The 16151-nt window shown below is 44.2% G+C and overlaps 1 protein-coding gene across 1 annotated transcript in view; it reads right to left on the reverse strand.

Annotated features, from left to right (window-relative positions):
- Positions 1 to 16: 16 nt before the first annotated feature.
- ARPC1A (actin related protein 2/3 complex subunit 1A) overlaps positions 17 to 16151 on the reverse strand; it is a 28305-nt gene continuing 12170 nt past the window's right edge. The window contains exons 4-10 of the mRNA XM_027042210.2: positions 12636 to 12858; positions 10032 to 10139; positions 7422 to 7634; positions 5061 to 5136; positions 4631 to 4824; positions 2277 to 2367; positions 17 to 417 (exon numbers count right to left, since the gene is read on the reverse strand). Of these exons, the coding sequence (XP_026898011.1) occupies positions 379 to 417; positions 2277 to 2367; positions 4631 to 4824; positions 5061 to 5136; positions 7422 to 7634; positions 10032 to 10139; positions 12636 to 12858 (944 nt within the window). The 3' untranslated portion in view covers positions 17 to 378. The remainder of the gene's footprint in view (positions 418 to 2276; positions 2368 to 4630; positions 4825 to 5060; positions 5137 to 7421; positions 7635 to 10031; positions 10140 to 12635; positions 12859 to 16151) is intronic.

The raw sequence follows: 16151 nt of genomic DNA on the forward strand, positions 1-16151 counted from the left end.
GAAACAAAACCAAAAACACATTCAGTATTTTTATTTAACTGTTTAGCAGACAATTTACATATCTCCCCACCCTTTCCTTTAAGTTAGTGTGACAATTTTCCATAATAAACTACTTCAAGAGAAGCTTTGGTCAAGAATGGAATGAAATAGCAAAAAACAAAAAACAAAAAACCCAAATCATTGCTGCTTTTTAAAAAAAACCAACACTTTCACCAATTATATTCAAACAAAAACACACAAACAATATTTGCGCGATACGTGTCTTCAGTGTTTCCTTGCGGCTGGCTCTCCTCACCACCATGCAAACGGCGGGCCGTGTCAGCACACTTTGTCACTTTTGTCAGTTTGTCATGCTGGATCTGGGAGGCTCACTCAGCTTCACATTATCCGGAGGCCCTGGATAGAAGACTCCAAGGTCTTGAAAATGGCAGGAAGAACACCAAAGGTTACTGAGGACCGTCGGTCCTGGAGTCTTCCCCCTGACCACCCTCTCCTCCCTGACCTACCTCCAACAACCCCCCTGCCCTGTGCCCCCCAAATCTGGCCCTGCCCACCTGTGAGACATGCTCTCCCAGCACTGGGCCCCCCACTGGCCCTTTCCAGCCATGTGCTTCCCTGTCCCCATGGCTCCAAGCCACAGGATCTGGAAGTGCTCCCACCTGCATGTTTCCTCCCTGTGCCATTGGCCCATAGTGATGAGGGCCAACATGTGCATGTTCTTTGCCTCCTGCTACGTCGCAGGCCACATAGCAGCCAGCCAGGTGCACAACACACAGCAGGTGCTCAAAGGCAGACGGACCAAGGGGAAACTACCCTGGGACCTCCTAGCTTAGAGGGGTCAAAGAATAAAGTGTAGAGTGTAACTGCCCAGGGAGCTAATTTCACAGCCCTGATGCCCAGGATGGAAAGTGCCGGAAGACAAAAAGGTGGGAGGGTGGGGAGAGACTTTGAGTAAGACACTTTGTTTCTCCCAAATATTCTGGAGGCTATTCCATATTATGTATTTCACCCAAGGAGCGGGGGCGGGGGGACACCGAACACGGTGGAAATGCACAGGCAGTAGCAAAACTCTGTGAACGTTAACCTGTTTTGGAGGTTAACCACTGAGAGATTAAATTGACAGGGCTGCGCACAGGGGCCAGCCTCTCCTACTCCTGCTCCTCCTCTCTGGTTCCTCATCTTGTCCACCATCTGCCCAATCGCCAAGCCAGAGTGTGAGGGTCCCCCTGCTTGTTCCTCAGTGTCACGATGCCCTTCCATTTGGCCTCTGAAATCTCCCTCCAATGCAGAAGTTCTGGGTCACAGCCCCTGCCACAGCTGGAGATCATCTCCTCACTGGATCACGGGACTCCCCAGCCTCTGCCCAGGCCGCCCACGCCTTACTCTCTGGTGCTTTGCTGTCTGGCTCCGGACCAGCTCCTGGGTGTCTGCAGACAAAGCCCAGCTCCCTCTCTCTGACCACGCCACAGGCCCTTCTAGTTCCATCTGGTGCTTCTGCAAGACCCACATCACAGTGCAAACCACTGGTGGTGCCTCCAACCAGAACGTGCTCTGAGCTCAGCTGGTCTGCACCTGCGGCTCCTACTTGCCCCGCGCCCCCGCGTGCCCTGAAATCCCACTGCACCTGGAGATACAGCTCAGCCCATCCCTTCCCTGCAGCGCTGGCAGTTTATGTGCCCCCCGAATTCCTCGGTGTAGAAACACGGGCACTGGCTGCTCTTCTGCAGATCCACCCAACCCCCACCCCCTCTGCCACACGAACCCCTCTCACCTCGGTGTCCTCAGTGCCTAGTACGAGGCCTGGCACCCAGCAGACACTTAGCAAACGTTTACTAGATTAATGGATGTAAACCACAAAAATGTATCTATAAAGACACTGGTGCCCAACACAGGGCCAGCTACAAAAACAGCACTGGATTTTTTCTTCCACGGATAAATGGACATCTAGAAGGATGTACCCCAAGTCACTGAGAAAGTCTGGTTTTCTTCCAATGGCTTTCAAGTCTTAAGGTTTTTTTTTTTTGTTTTTTTGTTTTTTAAAGTAACCTCTACACCCGATGTAGGGGTCGAACTCACAACCCCAAGACCAAGAGTCACACGCTCCACTGACTGGGCCAGCCAGGTGCCCTGACTTTGGTTTTAAAGACGACTACAGTCTCCTGTTCTACATTTCTGATGTGCACTGGATTTGACATTTTGTTCCAAGAAATGAGAAACATTCTGGTCACAGGAAGAATTTCACACAAACAAGATTTCTTTTGAAAAGAAGAAAATACCTTGAAATCCCAAATTGTCATGGCTCCATCGATGCCAGTAGTGCAAAATTTGCGACAATCTTGTTTGTCCACTTCATAAATAGACACTTGACTGAAAAGAAGGAAAAACAAGAGAGACTGTAAAATATGTGGTGGGAGTGAGTCCCAACCTTCCTAACAGTGTAAGGGCATTTTAAGGAAATGGAATTCCCAACCGCAAAATATTAAGTTGTCCATCAAGATTAGGCTGCGGCAATCTGCCTCAGAAAACATTCAAGTGCACCTCATTACCAGACATCCAGAAAAGTCAAGACTGAAAAGAGAGAAAAGGTAAGAAGCTGTATTAATTACAGTGACGCAGAGAAGCAGGACGAGCCAGGCACACAGCATGCAAACTGCCAGGGAGCAAAGTGTGGGCAGGACCACAGCAATGACGGAGATGGAAACAGTTAAAAACAAAACAAAAACAAACTAGAGGCAGGATAAAGCATGACTGAAATCCAACTGGCTCCAAACAGAAACTCCCAAATCACCCTCCAAGACAACCAGGGCCTGTAAGCCAAGAGCTCTCCCTGCTCTCCCTGCATTTGAAACTAATCACTGCAAACATGAGCAACACTCAGACACCCTGCAGGATTCCAAGCAAGCAAAGTAGAGGAAGAGATTAATGCAGCAACTTGTCTTGGCCTAATTATCTGAAAAACTTTCAAGAAAATCAATTCCACAGCTCAGACAATATTTTTCTTTTTCCTCTGAAACATCTAGAACATTCTGTCTGGGGAAGGAGATGGCAAAACGGTGCACACGGCCTGTTTCTGTACAGCCTGTAAGCTAAGAATAGCTTACGATTTAAATGGTGACAAAAAAATGAAGACTATTACTTCACGATGTGAAAATTATGCGGAAATTCAAACTTCTGTGTCCATAAAAGTTGTACTGAAACACATCCACGCTCATTTAGATACATACTGCCAATGCCTGCCTGTGTGCCACAACAGATGTGCATAGCTGACAGAGCCTCTATACCTTCTCAGAACCTAAAATATCTACCCTCTGGTCCCTTACAGAAAAAGTCTGCCGATCCTTTGCTTACGGGCAAAGAGGATTTAATATCTGCAAATAAAAGGAGCCTTGCCAATCTCCAAGCGTCTTTTTACTTGAAAGTCTCAAAAGATGCAATGAGTTGTTTCCTTCCTGATACATAGTCTGCAGAGAAGCTTCAGAGAAATTCATAAGAAATAGTTTTGAAACTCATTCAAGACAAAGAACCTGAAGTGTGGAGAAAAGTTCTGTTAGGCCTCCAAGTTATTAATTTTTTTACTTTTTTTTCTTAACGTTTATTCATTTTTGAGAGACACAGTGCAAGTGGGGTTGGGGCAGAGAGAGAGAGGGAGACACAGAATCCGAAGCAGGTTCCACGCTCTGAGCTGTCAGCACAGAGCCTGATGTGGGACTCAGACTCATGAACCGTAAGATCATGACCTGTGCCGGTCGAACACTTAACCAACTGAGCCACCCATGCGCCCCTCAAGTTATTATTTTTCAAGAGAGTGCAGATATTTTCAGCCTATTTTAAGTCCAGCAGCCCTTTCCATTGAACATGATCACAAGCACAAGGTGCATTTAATAATTCTCTCAAAGAGAAAGTCTAGACCTTTCTGTTCTTCTTCCCACCATCATCACCACAATGAAAATCTCTCAACACAAAAGATCTAATCAAAAAGAGAGAGTTCTGTGGTACCTAACTCTGACCACAGTCATTTAAAATATCAAGAACAAACTACACTTCTCTAGAGTTAAAACAAACAAACAAAAAATCAAACCTTTTGGATAAAACACAGTTCACATACGCCTGATGAAAACTTAAGAAACTCCTTGGTTTTACCATATGGTATCAAATAATTCTGTTTCTTTCATTAAATCATCTTCTTACTGGTGTGACTAGAAACCCACGGCTGAAATGACAGGTATAACCAGTGTTCCTGTCCTGTGCTCACTGAGAGGAGCAGGACGTTCAGGAAGGTCTCCTCTCATTCTCAGCCACGGTCTAAGAATGCCAGCCCTGGGAGGAGGCATTTCACACAGCGGTGGCGGCAACAGGACCAGTGCAGCTCGAGGTGGGGGAGGCTGTCTCGTGCCATCTGCACTTCAAAGGACAGAATGACTCTGTCACAAGCTGAAAATAAGAGTCTGCAGTCGGGAGGCTAGAGACTTGTCCCTGCTCTTGTTCCCAAAGGAATGTCTGGGCACACAGCACACACGACTGGCACGGGGATCCAGCCAGGAAAGAAGGAGGCAGAAAGGCATCTTGGTCACCTAAGCGCTTCTCTACAGGTGGTCGGGGCCCTGGCTGCAGGTGGCTGAGTGGCACCTACGTGATGCTATTCTGGTGCAGCGTCTCCAAGGCCGTGTTGCGGTCCTCAGTCGTGGCCCTCTTGTCCATGTTGCGGAAGCGCTCCATGGCGGACATGTTGCGCTGGATGCTCTGTTTTGGAATGTCTAGTTTGGAGACGAAGGTCAAGCAGCCACGGTCATCGTAGTTAAAGAGCATCGGGCAGCAGTCATGGCCCTGAAACAAGATATCGGTCAGGCCTACCTACCAGCCCCTCAGCAGAACAGTCACCACCACACTTAAACACACACAGACACGCACACCACACACCACACCACCCAGTCTCACAGGCCAGCTGTCCTAAAAGGCTGTGCTGGCCTGTGAGAGCACAGCAAGTCACAGAGCACGCGCTGTTCCCGTCCTGGAGAATTAAATACAGTGTACTGCGTGGGGAAATAAAGAGAAATACTCACAGCAGCTACAACGCTGTTCTCCGAGACAAATGACACACTCAGCAGGGGCAGGAACTCCGTTTTCAGAGTTGAGACCCTAAATATAAGAACAATTGTTAAATTGAGATGGAACAGACCACACAGCTTCTTTATAGACACAGAAGATGACTAAGGACCCATTTTCACAGGCGCTTGGACAGTATAAACAAGCTCTTATGCTTAAAAGGAGCCCCATGACCTACACTTTCAGGAATCAAGAATCTCAAGCCCAACACAGCCCTGGGGTAACCTGCAGAAACAGAGGTCTTTGGCCTCTCTGGCCTGGGCCCCACCTGCTTCTGGGGCCTCCCCACTCATGACAGACTGGTCTACGGCACGGTCCCCAGTGACCCTTATTCTTTCCCGTCTTTTGCCTTTCCTCCCACACCCTTTACACACATGCTTATCCGAAGTCCACATGGTTTCTGAAGCTCAGCTCTAATTAGATCACCTCCATGAAGCTTTCCTGGACCTTTTCACCCTGAAGTGGCTTCTCCTTTCTGGCTACCCAACACTCTTCCTGTCACTGTCACTCATGACTGAACGCCTTGTGCTGCCATCCTCTCCTCGCCTGTGCTCACCCTGGGCTCCCAGAGAGTGGGCACAAACATCTGAAGAGTCTATTCTCTTTTTTCTGCCAGGCACTGGGGGAGGAGCTGGAGCCACCGATGAATAGGACACTGCCTTAGCCAGCCAGGATCTCACACACAACTGGGCTGGGGTACATGTGTGTACACGTACAGACAGTAGTTATCTGCTCCAGCACCTGGCCAACAGGTCACATAGAGATGGCAGGCACACACGCTGGTTGATGAATTAGGATCTCAGAGCTTCATGTAAAAGAGAAATTTAGAAAACTTCATGTAAAAGAGAATTTACAAAACTATGTCTAAGGAGACCCCCTCCCCCCTGCCAATACCACTGGCATCGGATTAAAGTCCTAATACCTCATCTTAAGGCCTTACTGGGGCACCTTACTATATAAAACACTGGCTGTTACTACATAAAACATTTATGTTCGAGAAGGGGAAGGGTGGAGAATGTCATCTGACTTGCAGGACTGGAAAAGCCAAATCATAAATCAATAGGAGGGCAGACAGGGGCTTGTAATCAGCACGTACTAAAAGCTTATTACACATTACAACAAACTGTACACAAATCAAATAACTATGACATCAAAACATTACTGAATAAAAAGCAAATTGCTGTACAAATGTATAGCATAACCCCATTTGTGTTAAAAATGAAAAGATACATTAAGTACCTAAATGTGTATAGAAACCTGGGAGACCACAACATTTAAGGTGGTGTTTTCAAAATAAGTAAGAGGCGCTTGGGTGGCTCAGTCAGTTAAGCATCCCACTTTTGATTTTGGCTCAGGTCATGATTTCATCGTTTGTGAATTCAAGCCCTGAATTGGACTCTGCATTGACAACCACAGTGCCTGCTTGGGATTCTTTCTCTCTCTCACTCTCTGCCCCTCCCCCACTCTCTCTCTTAAAATAAAACAACTCCCCCCTCTGCCAAAACCCACAATTCAATCCACTTAGGAAAAAAATATTCTCTCTGAAATGTCACTTTGTTGTCACCATGCAGCAGAGGGAGGCAGAGTCACCTGATGTGAGCAGTTCTCAGCACACAGCAACAAGTCAGGAAATCTTTAAAGGTGGGTAACCTTTAGCTGCCAATAAAAAAGGATTCACCAGGAAAGACAAAGATTCGTAAAGGGAAGGAATTCCAATCATCATCTCTGTCCCTCCAACATGATGAGCAGATAAAAATTCGGACGTCTGACAAGGTGCCTGGTGCCCTCCCCAAGGCTGGGCAGGTGTCTCACTCACAAATGAGTCACTGTAATTCGAGTTCTTCCAGCATCTCCAGACGAACTGGCATCGGGGTTTTAAGTATTACCGGATGGAGTCCCAAATGAATGGAGTCACTGTTCCTTGACTACAGAGTAAGAACTTATCTCCTACTTAAGGCTGGGGGATGACATTTACCTGTCGTAAGGAATCCACAGTAACAGACTAAACTAACCACGTGAAGGAACTCTTAGCAGCAGCAGCAGCAGCAGCAGCAGCAGCAGGCCAGGAGGGTCCTTCAGAAGAATCACCATCACTACCTCCATTAAGAAGTGTTTCTGCAAGTGAGACCTCACTCTTTCAAATTTCCCCAAAAGGACAACCTAAACGTGTGTCTGGGACTTCAAAGGCGGCCCTGCGGTTCTGGGTCAGAGTTTTATGCTCACATCCTGAACCGGCACCCAGGGAAGAACAGCCTTGGCCAAGCTGCGGAGAGATCCCAACCCCACTCCCTAACTCCAAACAAAAGGCAAATACTCACTGTACGCTTTTTGAGGCATCGGCAACGGATACGGTGCTGTCATGGCTGACCCAGGCCAGGCGGCTCCCACTGGCAGAGAAGCTGACCCCATGCACCCAGCCACCAGTGCCACTGCCACCAAACTCTGACATCAGCTGACCAAAAGGCATCTTGCTGCCCCATGGCGTACTGGCCGGCTTTTCATCCACTTCTTTAATGTAGGCAGAAAACACTCTGTAGTTTAAGGGGCAGGAAAGAAGGAAAAAGCAGGTGAAAATATGTGTATAAAGAAACAGGCCACAGGCAGCTGCCATAAGGGGTCTTAGGATGCAAAGAGATTAATCCTTGAAGAGCAAAACATGACAAAGTCACACACACAAATCTCTTAAGACAAGAATGGTCGCAGGCGTAGGGGTGCAGTTCTAGAAGTAATGAACACAAAGGCCCTTCCCTCCCAGGAGTGCGGAATGCTGGGGGAGGGTCCTGCTGTCACGCCACCCCCTCACACATGGCAGACCCCGCTGAGCACAGCATTCCTTCCTGTCTCAACACAGTAGGCCAGGAAGCCCACACAGCCCAATGGCAGAAGAGGAAACTATTTGCTATGCTGCAATAAAGCAGTGGTATGAACCCATTTAAAGAAAGGGACACCCAAGGAGGAAGCCAAGGGAGACCAGTGAGAGAGCGGACAGGCTCCCCCTCGTGCTATCAGGAGGGCGGGCTTCACGCGGCCCTGGGCTCCCTGTCGCGTCTCTGTGGCAGGTATGGTCTGGGTTGAAGAAGGGTGCTTTCCAGCCTGCTGTCAGCAGCCTCTCTCTCGAATTCCATGAAGTTGTGTGTGAGGAGGGATAGAGACAGAGGCTGGGACCCCCCCCCCCCCACCGCCCCCGATGCTATTTCTACGTCATAGAGCCTCTCTTCAAGAACTTCTGGACCTAGAGACTCCCTAAAATGATCTGGGATATTTCCTCCCAAATGACAATGACAGCAGCAGCTCTGGAAGAGGCAGAGCACTAGGGAGGCAAAAGGCGCAGTGAGATTACAGGACGTGACCTCAGAATCACTGGGCTTTATTTTTTTTTTTATTGAGTAGAGCTGACACACAATTTTACTTTAGTTTCAGGCGTACATCACAGTGATTCAGCTTCGCTATGCTTTATGCCCCGTTCGCTGCTGGTGCAGCTGGCATCTGTCACCATACACCGCTCTTGAGGCATCACTGACTATATTCCCGGTCATTCCCGTGACTCACTTTGTAACTGGAAGCCTGTACCTCCCTCTCCCCATCACCCATTGTACCCATCCCCCCACCCCCCTTCCCTCTGGCAGCCATCAGTTCGTTCTCCATTTTTATGGGACTGAGAATGAGAATCATGAGAATCACTGGGCTGTAAGTTAGCATCGCAATGGCCACTGCTTTAGCCACCGGAGACCAAGGCATAGCTGGTGGTTCTCAGATGCCAACTCGAGAGTGCGACCTGAACAGACTCTTACCCACAGGACTACAAGTCAAAGCAAAGTTTATTTCTGGAAAGTAATATTAACAAAAGAATTGGTAACCTATTTTCACAGTCAGATTTTTTAGACACAGCTTGATAACCCAGGTGGTATGGATCATTCAGTTTCATCTTCTACGGGAGCTAGAATGACTCTGGATAACATGTCACAGACAACAAAACTTCTGAATTCTCCTTAAGAATGTCTATGCATCTTTGCTGTTGCACTGATTCTTAAGTAGAAACAAATTTTTTTTTTTTTAAGAACCAATCTTTTTCCAGAGAGTGCCTTGACACCCCTGTACCCCCCATTCCACAGCCAAATTCCCACACGTATCTTTAAAAACCAACCAACCAACCAACCAGTCAACATGAAGTAACATTTATTTGCTTTTCTTCTAAGGGAAGAAAGCCTTCTTGATAAAGAATAACTTTAAAAAGAAATTACACCGTTTGACCTTAAAGTTCTTAGCAAAGTGGCTGTTTCTTCTAGCCTCCCACGAACAACAAATAAAAAAGCTTTAACTGAAAAGGAACAGTGCAGTAATAGCTCAGCAGTGCACTGTTCAGCTATGTTTTGTCGTTTTAGCCTCACTCTGGAATCTGCCAAGTCCCTGCCTGGGTTATCAAACAAGAAACAATACTGTGGTCTAAGGGCCACTAGATCACTGCTCCAAACACGGATGCTCTGCCTACGGTGAACTTCCGGGCCCCACTCTTACATCTCCCCACTCCCGCGCCTCCAAGTCCACTTCCCTCTACCTCGGCCATCTCTGGTGCTTGCTTTCCTAGATCACAAGCTCCACTCATCTTCGAATCCCTTGCAGTGCCTAGCACAGTACTTTGCAAAGCAAAGAAACCTTAAGAATATGTGAAAGATGGGGACGCCTGGATGGCTCAGTTGGTTAAGTTTCTGACTTCAGCTCAGGTCATGATCTCACGGTTCGTAAGTTCAAGCCCTGCATCGGGCTCTGCAATGACAGTGCAAAAACCTGCTTGGGATTCTCTCTCTCTCTCTGCTCCTACCCCACTTGGGCTCTCTCTCTCTCTCAAAAATAAAAAAACTTAAAAAAAATATGTGAAAGATGAACAATGAACAGATCAATTCAGCCTACCAATTCTCATTTGTTCCCACCTGCATTTGAAATCACACGATCCTGCTGCCAGCAAAACATTGTTAGGATGCCAATCCAAGCTGAGGACTGTGGAGCGAATTGGCTTTTTAATGTGCTTGCTGACCCACCTACAAAAGGAGAAAATCCATTTCAGTTTATCCACACATCAAGCAACAGCTCCCAAAGGACCTACAAGTGCATGTCAGGTGAAACACAGGTGGCTACCAGGCCTTCCGCCAGAGATCGGAAAGGAGAGAGGGAGAAGAGCCATAAATGGTCCTTTCCATTCCGTCTTTTACAACATTCTCACCACAGCAGCCCCTTCTGAGCCTTCCTGGCTATCATGGGATCCCCGTTAGTAATTATATTTATGGATTAACTCTGGATACGGCTCCGTGGAATTTCAGATTACATGTGACCATAACCTTTCAGATAAAAATTGCAGTTTGAATTACTTACATTTTTATGATAAATATTTAGTGACTTGTTATTTCATTTCGGGTTAAGTCTGGGTTGTAAAATAACTTCATTTCTTTTCTAAGCCTCTGTGAAGCTGCAAATTCTTTTTTTTCACAGAGGAATCACAACCAAGAAAATCACAACCTCTCAGAAGTTCTAATTCTCTAGCTCCACTCCAGGGATATTTATGTCTGAGATTTATGTCTGAGATATATTTATAACTGAGATCAGTTATTATTCCGGCTTAGCTAATTCAACTTCTCCCCCTAAACTGCTGCTTAAAAACCAATCATGTTCTGCTGTTCAAGAGCTCAAAGACTGGGGATGCCTGTGTGGTTCAGTTGGTTAAGCATCCAACTCTTTAAAAATAAACATGAAAAAAAAAATTAAAAGCATCTGACTCTTGATTTCGCTTCAGGTCATGATCTCACGGTTTGTAAGATCCAGCCCTATGTTGGGCTCCGTGCTTTCAGAGCAGAGCCTGCTTGAGCTGCTCTCTCTCTCCTCTTTCTGTCTCTTGCTCTCGTGTTCTCTTTCTCTCAAAGTAAATGAACTTAAAAAAAAAAAAGGTAAGAGTTAAGAGACTGAATATCAAGCCAAACGCCCATCTTTGAATGCCAAATTACGTTTCCATAGAATCTGTCTTAGGAACTTATATAAAAAATTTCATTCTGAAAAACAGACATTTTGACTTGCTTATAATGAAGTTATTTTAAAGGCTTTTAGAGATTATTTTAAAATATTCACATCATTCCAATAAAATGTTGTTCTATAGCCAAGAAACGCCTCTGAACATATAGCTTGTTCAAATGACAATACCTTGCACTACAGTACAGCCCAATTTACCTATATTCGAAACTATTTTTCAATGAATAAAAATGTGAGCAATCTCTGAGACTGAAGGTTACCTAGGAAGGAAAATTTTTATCTATTCATTACAGTGAGTCTTCTAAATGATTTTTACCAGGCAACGTTTTGTTAGACTTATTTTTACATGTGCTTGAAAGAAAAATGCAAGTCTTGAATTCCTAACTGAATCGTTGCAAATTTACAGACTTTCTTTTCAAAGAATCAAAATTTCTAAGATTTCACTCAATTACAAAACATTAATATAATCCATTCCTTTCACTGTTTCAGTAGAAAGCAAACAGTAAGCTAACACAAAGAGTAATGTATACTCTGCTATTTTCAGTGCAAATACAAACACTGCCAGATTCGTACTAAATGACAATTCCATGTTGAAGGCTACTTACCACCCTTTCTGAGTGCATGCCAGATAGAGCAGAGTTGTTTTCTTATTAAAGTAAGTGGGAAGGAATAGGTAAAATAAGTTACTTAGCCATAAAATCAATCTCTGTATTTTGAGTAGCTCAGCTATAAGTAATTTATACAAAAAGTTTAACAAGCTGATCACAGTTCCAAGATTCTGGTCAATTTTTACTTCAACAGCTCAAATGAGTAAAATATTATACGAAGACACAGATTTGGTTAGCAAATAAATTAAAAAAAAAATTCTTAGCATTTATTTTTGAGACAGAGAGAGACAGAGCACAAGCGGGGAAGGGGCAGAGAGAGAGACGCACACAGAATCAGAAGCAGGCTCCAGGCTCCGAGCTGTCAGCACAGAGCCCAACGCAGGGCTTGAACCCAGGAACTACGAGATCATGATGTGAGCTGAAGTCGGATGCTTAACCGACTGAGCCACCAAGGCACTCCGGTTAGCAAATAAATTAAAAAAAAAAAAAAAAAAGGAGAGCACTGTCATCTGTAGGAATCATAGATATTTTGTATCTAAAAAAATCATTCCTTAGGTCATGGGAATCTCTCAAGTTTATGATTTCCCTGTTAGAGTAAGAAAACAGTTTGGACAGCACAGAATGAGGAGAGCAGCATCTTACAGTACATACTAGTTATGATTTCAGAACGTAGGGCCACAGGTCTCTATCAATATGAGAAAGATGTGAGATTTGACCCAATGTGCACACAAGAAGGAAAAATCTTCAGAGGAAATGGAGATTTTCAGAGGAAAAAAAAATCTCCAGATGAGGAAACACTGAAGTTATAGGTAAGCCTTCACCGAGGGACTCACGAAGTCACCAAGAACACAGGTGGTCCAAAGGTGTAATTCCACAGACAGAAATAAAAAATACTCAGCTGTTGCTCACCAGTCATTTTCAGACTCAAAGTAACAAACAGAAATGAGTCGTGCTCCACTTCCCACAGCAAATTTGTTCTCTAGCGGGGACCACTTGACAAAAGTTGCTGCACGATTAATTCTCAGGATCACCAGGGTTGGCTTCCAGACACCATCTTTCTGACTCCAGACATAGGCATTGCGGTCTGCCCCGCAAGTGACGATGCGGTCGCTCTTGGGAGCCCAGTCGATACCTGCAAGTGAGGCGTGGTGTCATCTGCTTTGTCTGGCCCATGATAAAAGCCATGAGACAGCCAGGGGAGGCACTGCCATGGCAGGGCTACACGGGGGCCTGGTATCTTCCTCCCAAGCCCTGTCCTTCCCCCATCTATGGTCCTGATTGTCACCTCACACTCAAAAGCAAGGTTTCTCTGCAAAGTTCTGCAACTCAGGATCCTCTACAAGGCCAGGGAGAACAGAGCTGTTTCAGAACTGTGGGGGGTAAAAAACTAAGCAGCAGCATTTTTCCACCTGTTCACAGGTGGAAGACCTGAAGATCTTTTTCTTACCTCGTTATTAGATATTTGGTGGGGGGGGGGGAGGGGTGTTTAAAGTACCATTATTCATTCATTAACAGACCTCACTCCATGACATTAACTGAAAGTCTGCCACATCTAACTAAAACAACATCAGAGCAAATTAAAATAATCTTCAGTAGAGGGAAAATATAAATTGTGATTCATTATACATTCTTCTGAGGGTCACTGTCATTTAAACTAACCTAAATGATACAAGTTCTGGAGAGAGTCCTTGAATATCTCTGCATCTAAATTAGAAAGAGGTCTACATATGTATCTGAACATAAGGTTTATTTTTCATATCTGACCAAACCTTTACTTAACTGGTGGGTCTGTGAAGGATCCCAAAGTCAAGATCAGTTTGTTATATACCAAGAGTAAAATCTGCTATGATTCAATCATTTTATAGTTACTTGATGAGGTTATTTCCTATAAATATCATTCCACATTGAAGGTATTATTGGAAATGAAGGAAATATTACTAACTAATTATTATAGGCATCTCTCTAAAAATTAATCATTATCATTCTTAACAGGTATATGGAAAAAAGTAAGATGACTACAAATCAAAGTGTCCATTGGTCATAACTCACAGTGATTTCAGTTGTATGAAGAAAGAGTTCATTCATTCATTCACCTATAGGAATAGTCTGCTCAATTATTTGCACCACTGAGGGGAAAAAGATGTGGGGGAGTGTATTCTAAGTGATGTGTATCTTGACTATAAATCTATTTACTATAGGATCGTCTTGCAACCTTATTAGAGTTAAAATTTCATTTTTAATTACAAAGGTAATACTCACATTACTATAAAACAAACACCACAAAGAGACATGCAGGAAGTCAATAAAACCCATTCTTAGGTCTATACACATTTCTCCCCCAAAATGGTATTAATATTATGGCAAACATTTTTTCTGCTTTTTATAAATTAGTACTGGTTTACACATTATTTCAGAACATTGCTCTTATCATAATAATTTCCCAAACATCCCAATGTTGAATGTTTTGTTAGTTTGCAACCATTTATTAACAGATAACACTGGACTAAACATTCAGGAACATACCTTTTTGTTCTGGTTAAAATGATCTATGATAAACTCCTCAAAGTGTGATGCAATTTTTATGAATGTCTTGCTTACTTTCTTTTTTTTTTTTTAAAGCTTATTTATTTATTTTTGAGAGAGAGGGACAGAGCATGAGTGGGGGAGGGGCAGAGAGCTAGGGAGACAGAATCCAAAGCAGGCTCCAGGCTCTGCGCTGACAGCACAAAGCCCGATACGGGGCTCGAACTCATGAACAGCAAGATCATGACTTGAGCCGAAGTGTAACACTTCACTGACTGAGCCACCCAGGCGCCCCGAATGTCTTTTCTAAACTTGATTATAAGCTTCCTGACAACAGGAAGCAATCTCTGAAACTACTGTGGTGGGCAGACCACAGACCTATGGAAGTCCCCTCCCTCGAGGTGTGCGCAGGACCTGTGACTTGCTTCTAATCAATGGAATGCCACAAAGGTGATACGATGTACATTTGTGGACAAGATTACATAAGGGTGTGGCAGCCCTCATGAATCTTACAGCTGCAAGGACATGAATTCTACCACCAACAATCTGAAGGAGCTTGGAAGTGGATCCTTCCCTGGTCGAGGCTCTGATGAGAACTCATCCTTGGCTGACACCTTGATTACAACTTGTGAGACCCTAAGCAGGGGTCCCAGATAAACCATGCCCAGACTCTTGACCCATGAAAACTATTAGATAATATATGTGTTTTGGTTAAGCTGCTATGTTTGTAGTATTTGTTACACAGCAACAGAAAATAAATACGTCCTCTAACATTCAGAATACTGCCTTATAGTGAGAAAACTCAGGGATTTTGTGATGATTTGACAATCTAAACTTTCACTCCTTATTCCATGTGATCACCACTCTAATTAAACACATTCATGTTTTATAAGAACTCTTGAGGTGCTTAAGCATGAGGTACTCTAAGAAAAAAAAAAAAAGAATCAACAGGGGTACCTGGGTGGCTCAGTCAGTTAAGCATCTGACTCTTGATTTCAGCTCAGGTCATGATCTCACATTTTGTGAGTTGGAGCCCCACGTTGGGCTCTGCATTGACAGGGCAAAATCTGCTTGGGATTCTCTCTCTCCCTCTTTTTCTCTGCCCCTCTCTTGCTCCCAAGAACGCATGCATGCATTCTCAAAAATAAACATTAAAAAAGAAAAAACTCAAAGAAACAAATTCCACTACTCTGGTATTGCTTTGATGTTAACCATATTCTTTTTCTTTGTAGTACTGACTGGTCTTTTTCCTTCTAGAAAGCTTCAGAAGATTTTTTTTTTTCCTGTAGTTACTATCTTTCTGAGAAACTATGTTTGATCCCTGGTCTCTTGCCACAGAGTTATACTTAGATTTTTCCAACAACAGTTTTTTAAGATCTAAAAAAAGAGGTCATCTGAGCATTTGGATGAAAACAGGCCCAAGTTCAAAGGATTCTAAAAGAAGCAGGGGAGAAAAAGAAAATAACTAAATATTTCACTTTTTTGGCTATTTCTTTGGCCTTTCACCTTAGCCCTTTCTCACTTAAATGTACTTCCCAATGATCAAATTCCAATTTAAACTATGAATGTTCTTATTTTTAGGCCATAATGCCACTGGCAAAGGGACTTAAACAAAGAAAAATAGGCCAAACCTAATAGAAATAAGGTCATGGGAAAGCAACAGCAACAAAAATAGAAATTACACATTGTCTTTTGTGCTGGTTCAGTAGTCCAGTCAGTTGGCCCCTGCTGCTCACTAGCACCATATACAAATCACTTAAAAGCAAGAAAGGATGGTCACGAGTTTTTGCTGGGAAACGAATATAAAGGGTGCAGAAGGTCAAAACACGCTGTTTCTCTCTGGGGAGAGGGTATCTTCAAGCCAGTCAGTATGTTGGAAGATTAGAGGCAAAATTCCAGGGT

The sequence above is a fragment of the Acinonyx jubatus genome, chromosome E3 (genome assembly GCF_027475565.1).
Source record: "Acinonyx jubatus isolate Ajub_Pintada_27869175 chromosome E3, VMU_Ajub_asm_v1.0, whole genome shotgun sequence".
NCBI lineage: Eukaryota > Metazoa > Chordata > Mammalia > Carnivora > Felidae > Acinonyx > Acinonyx jubatus.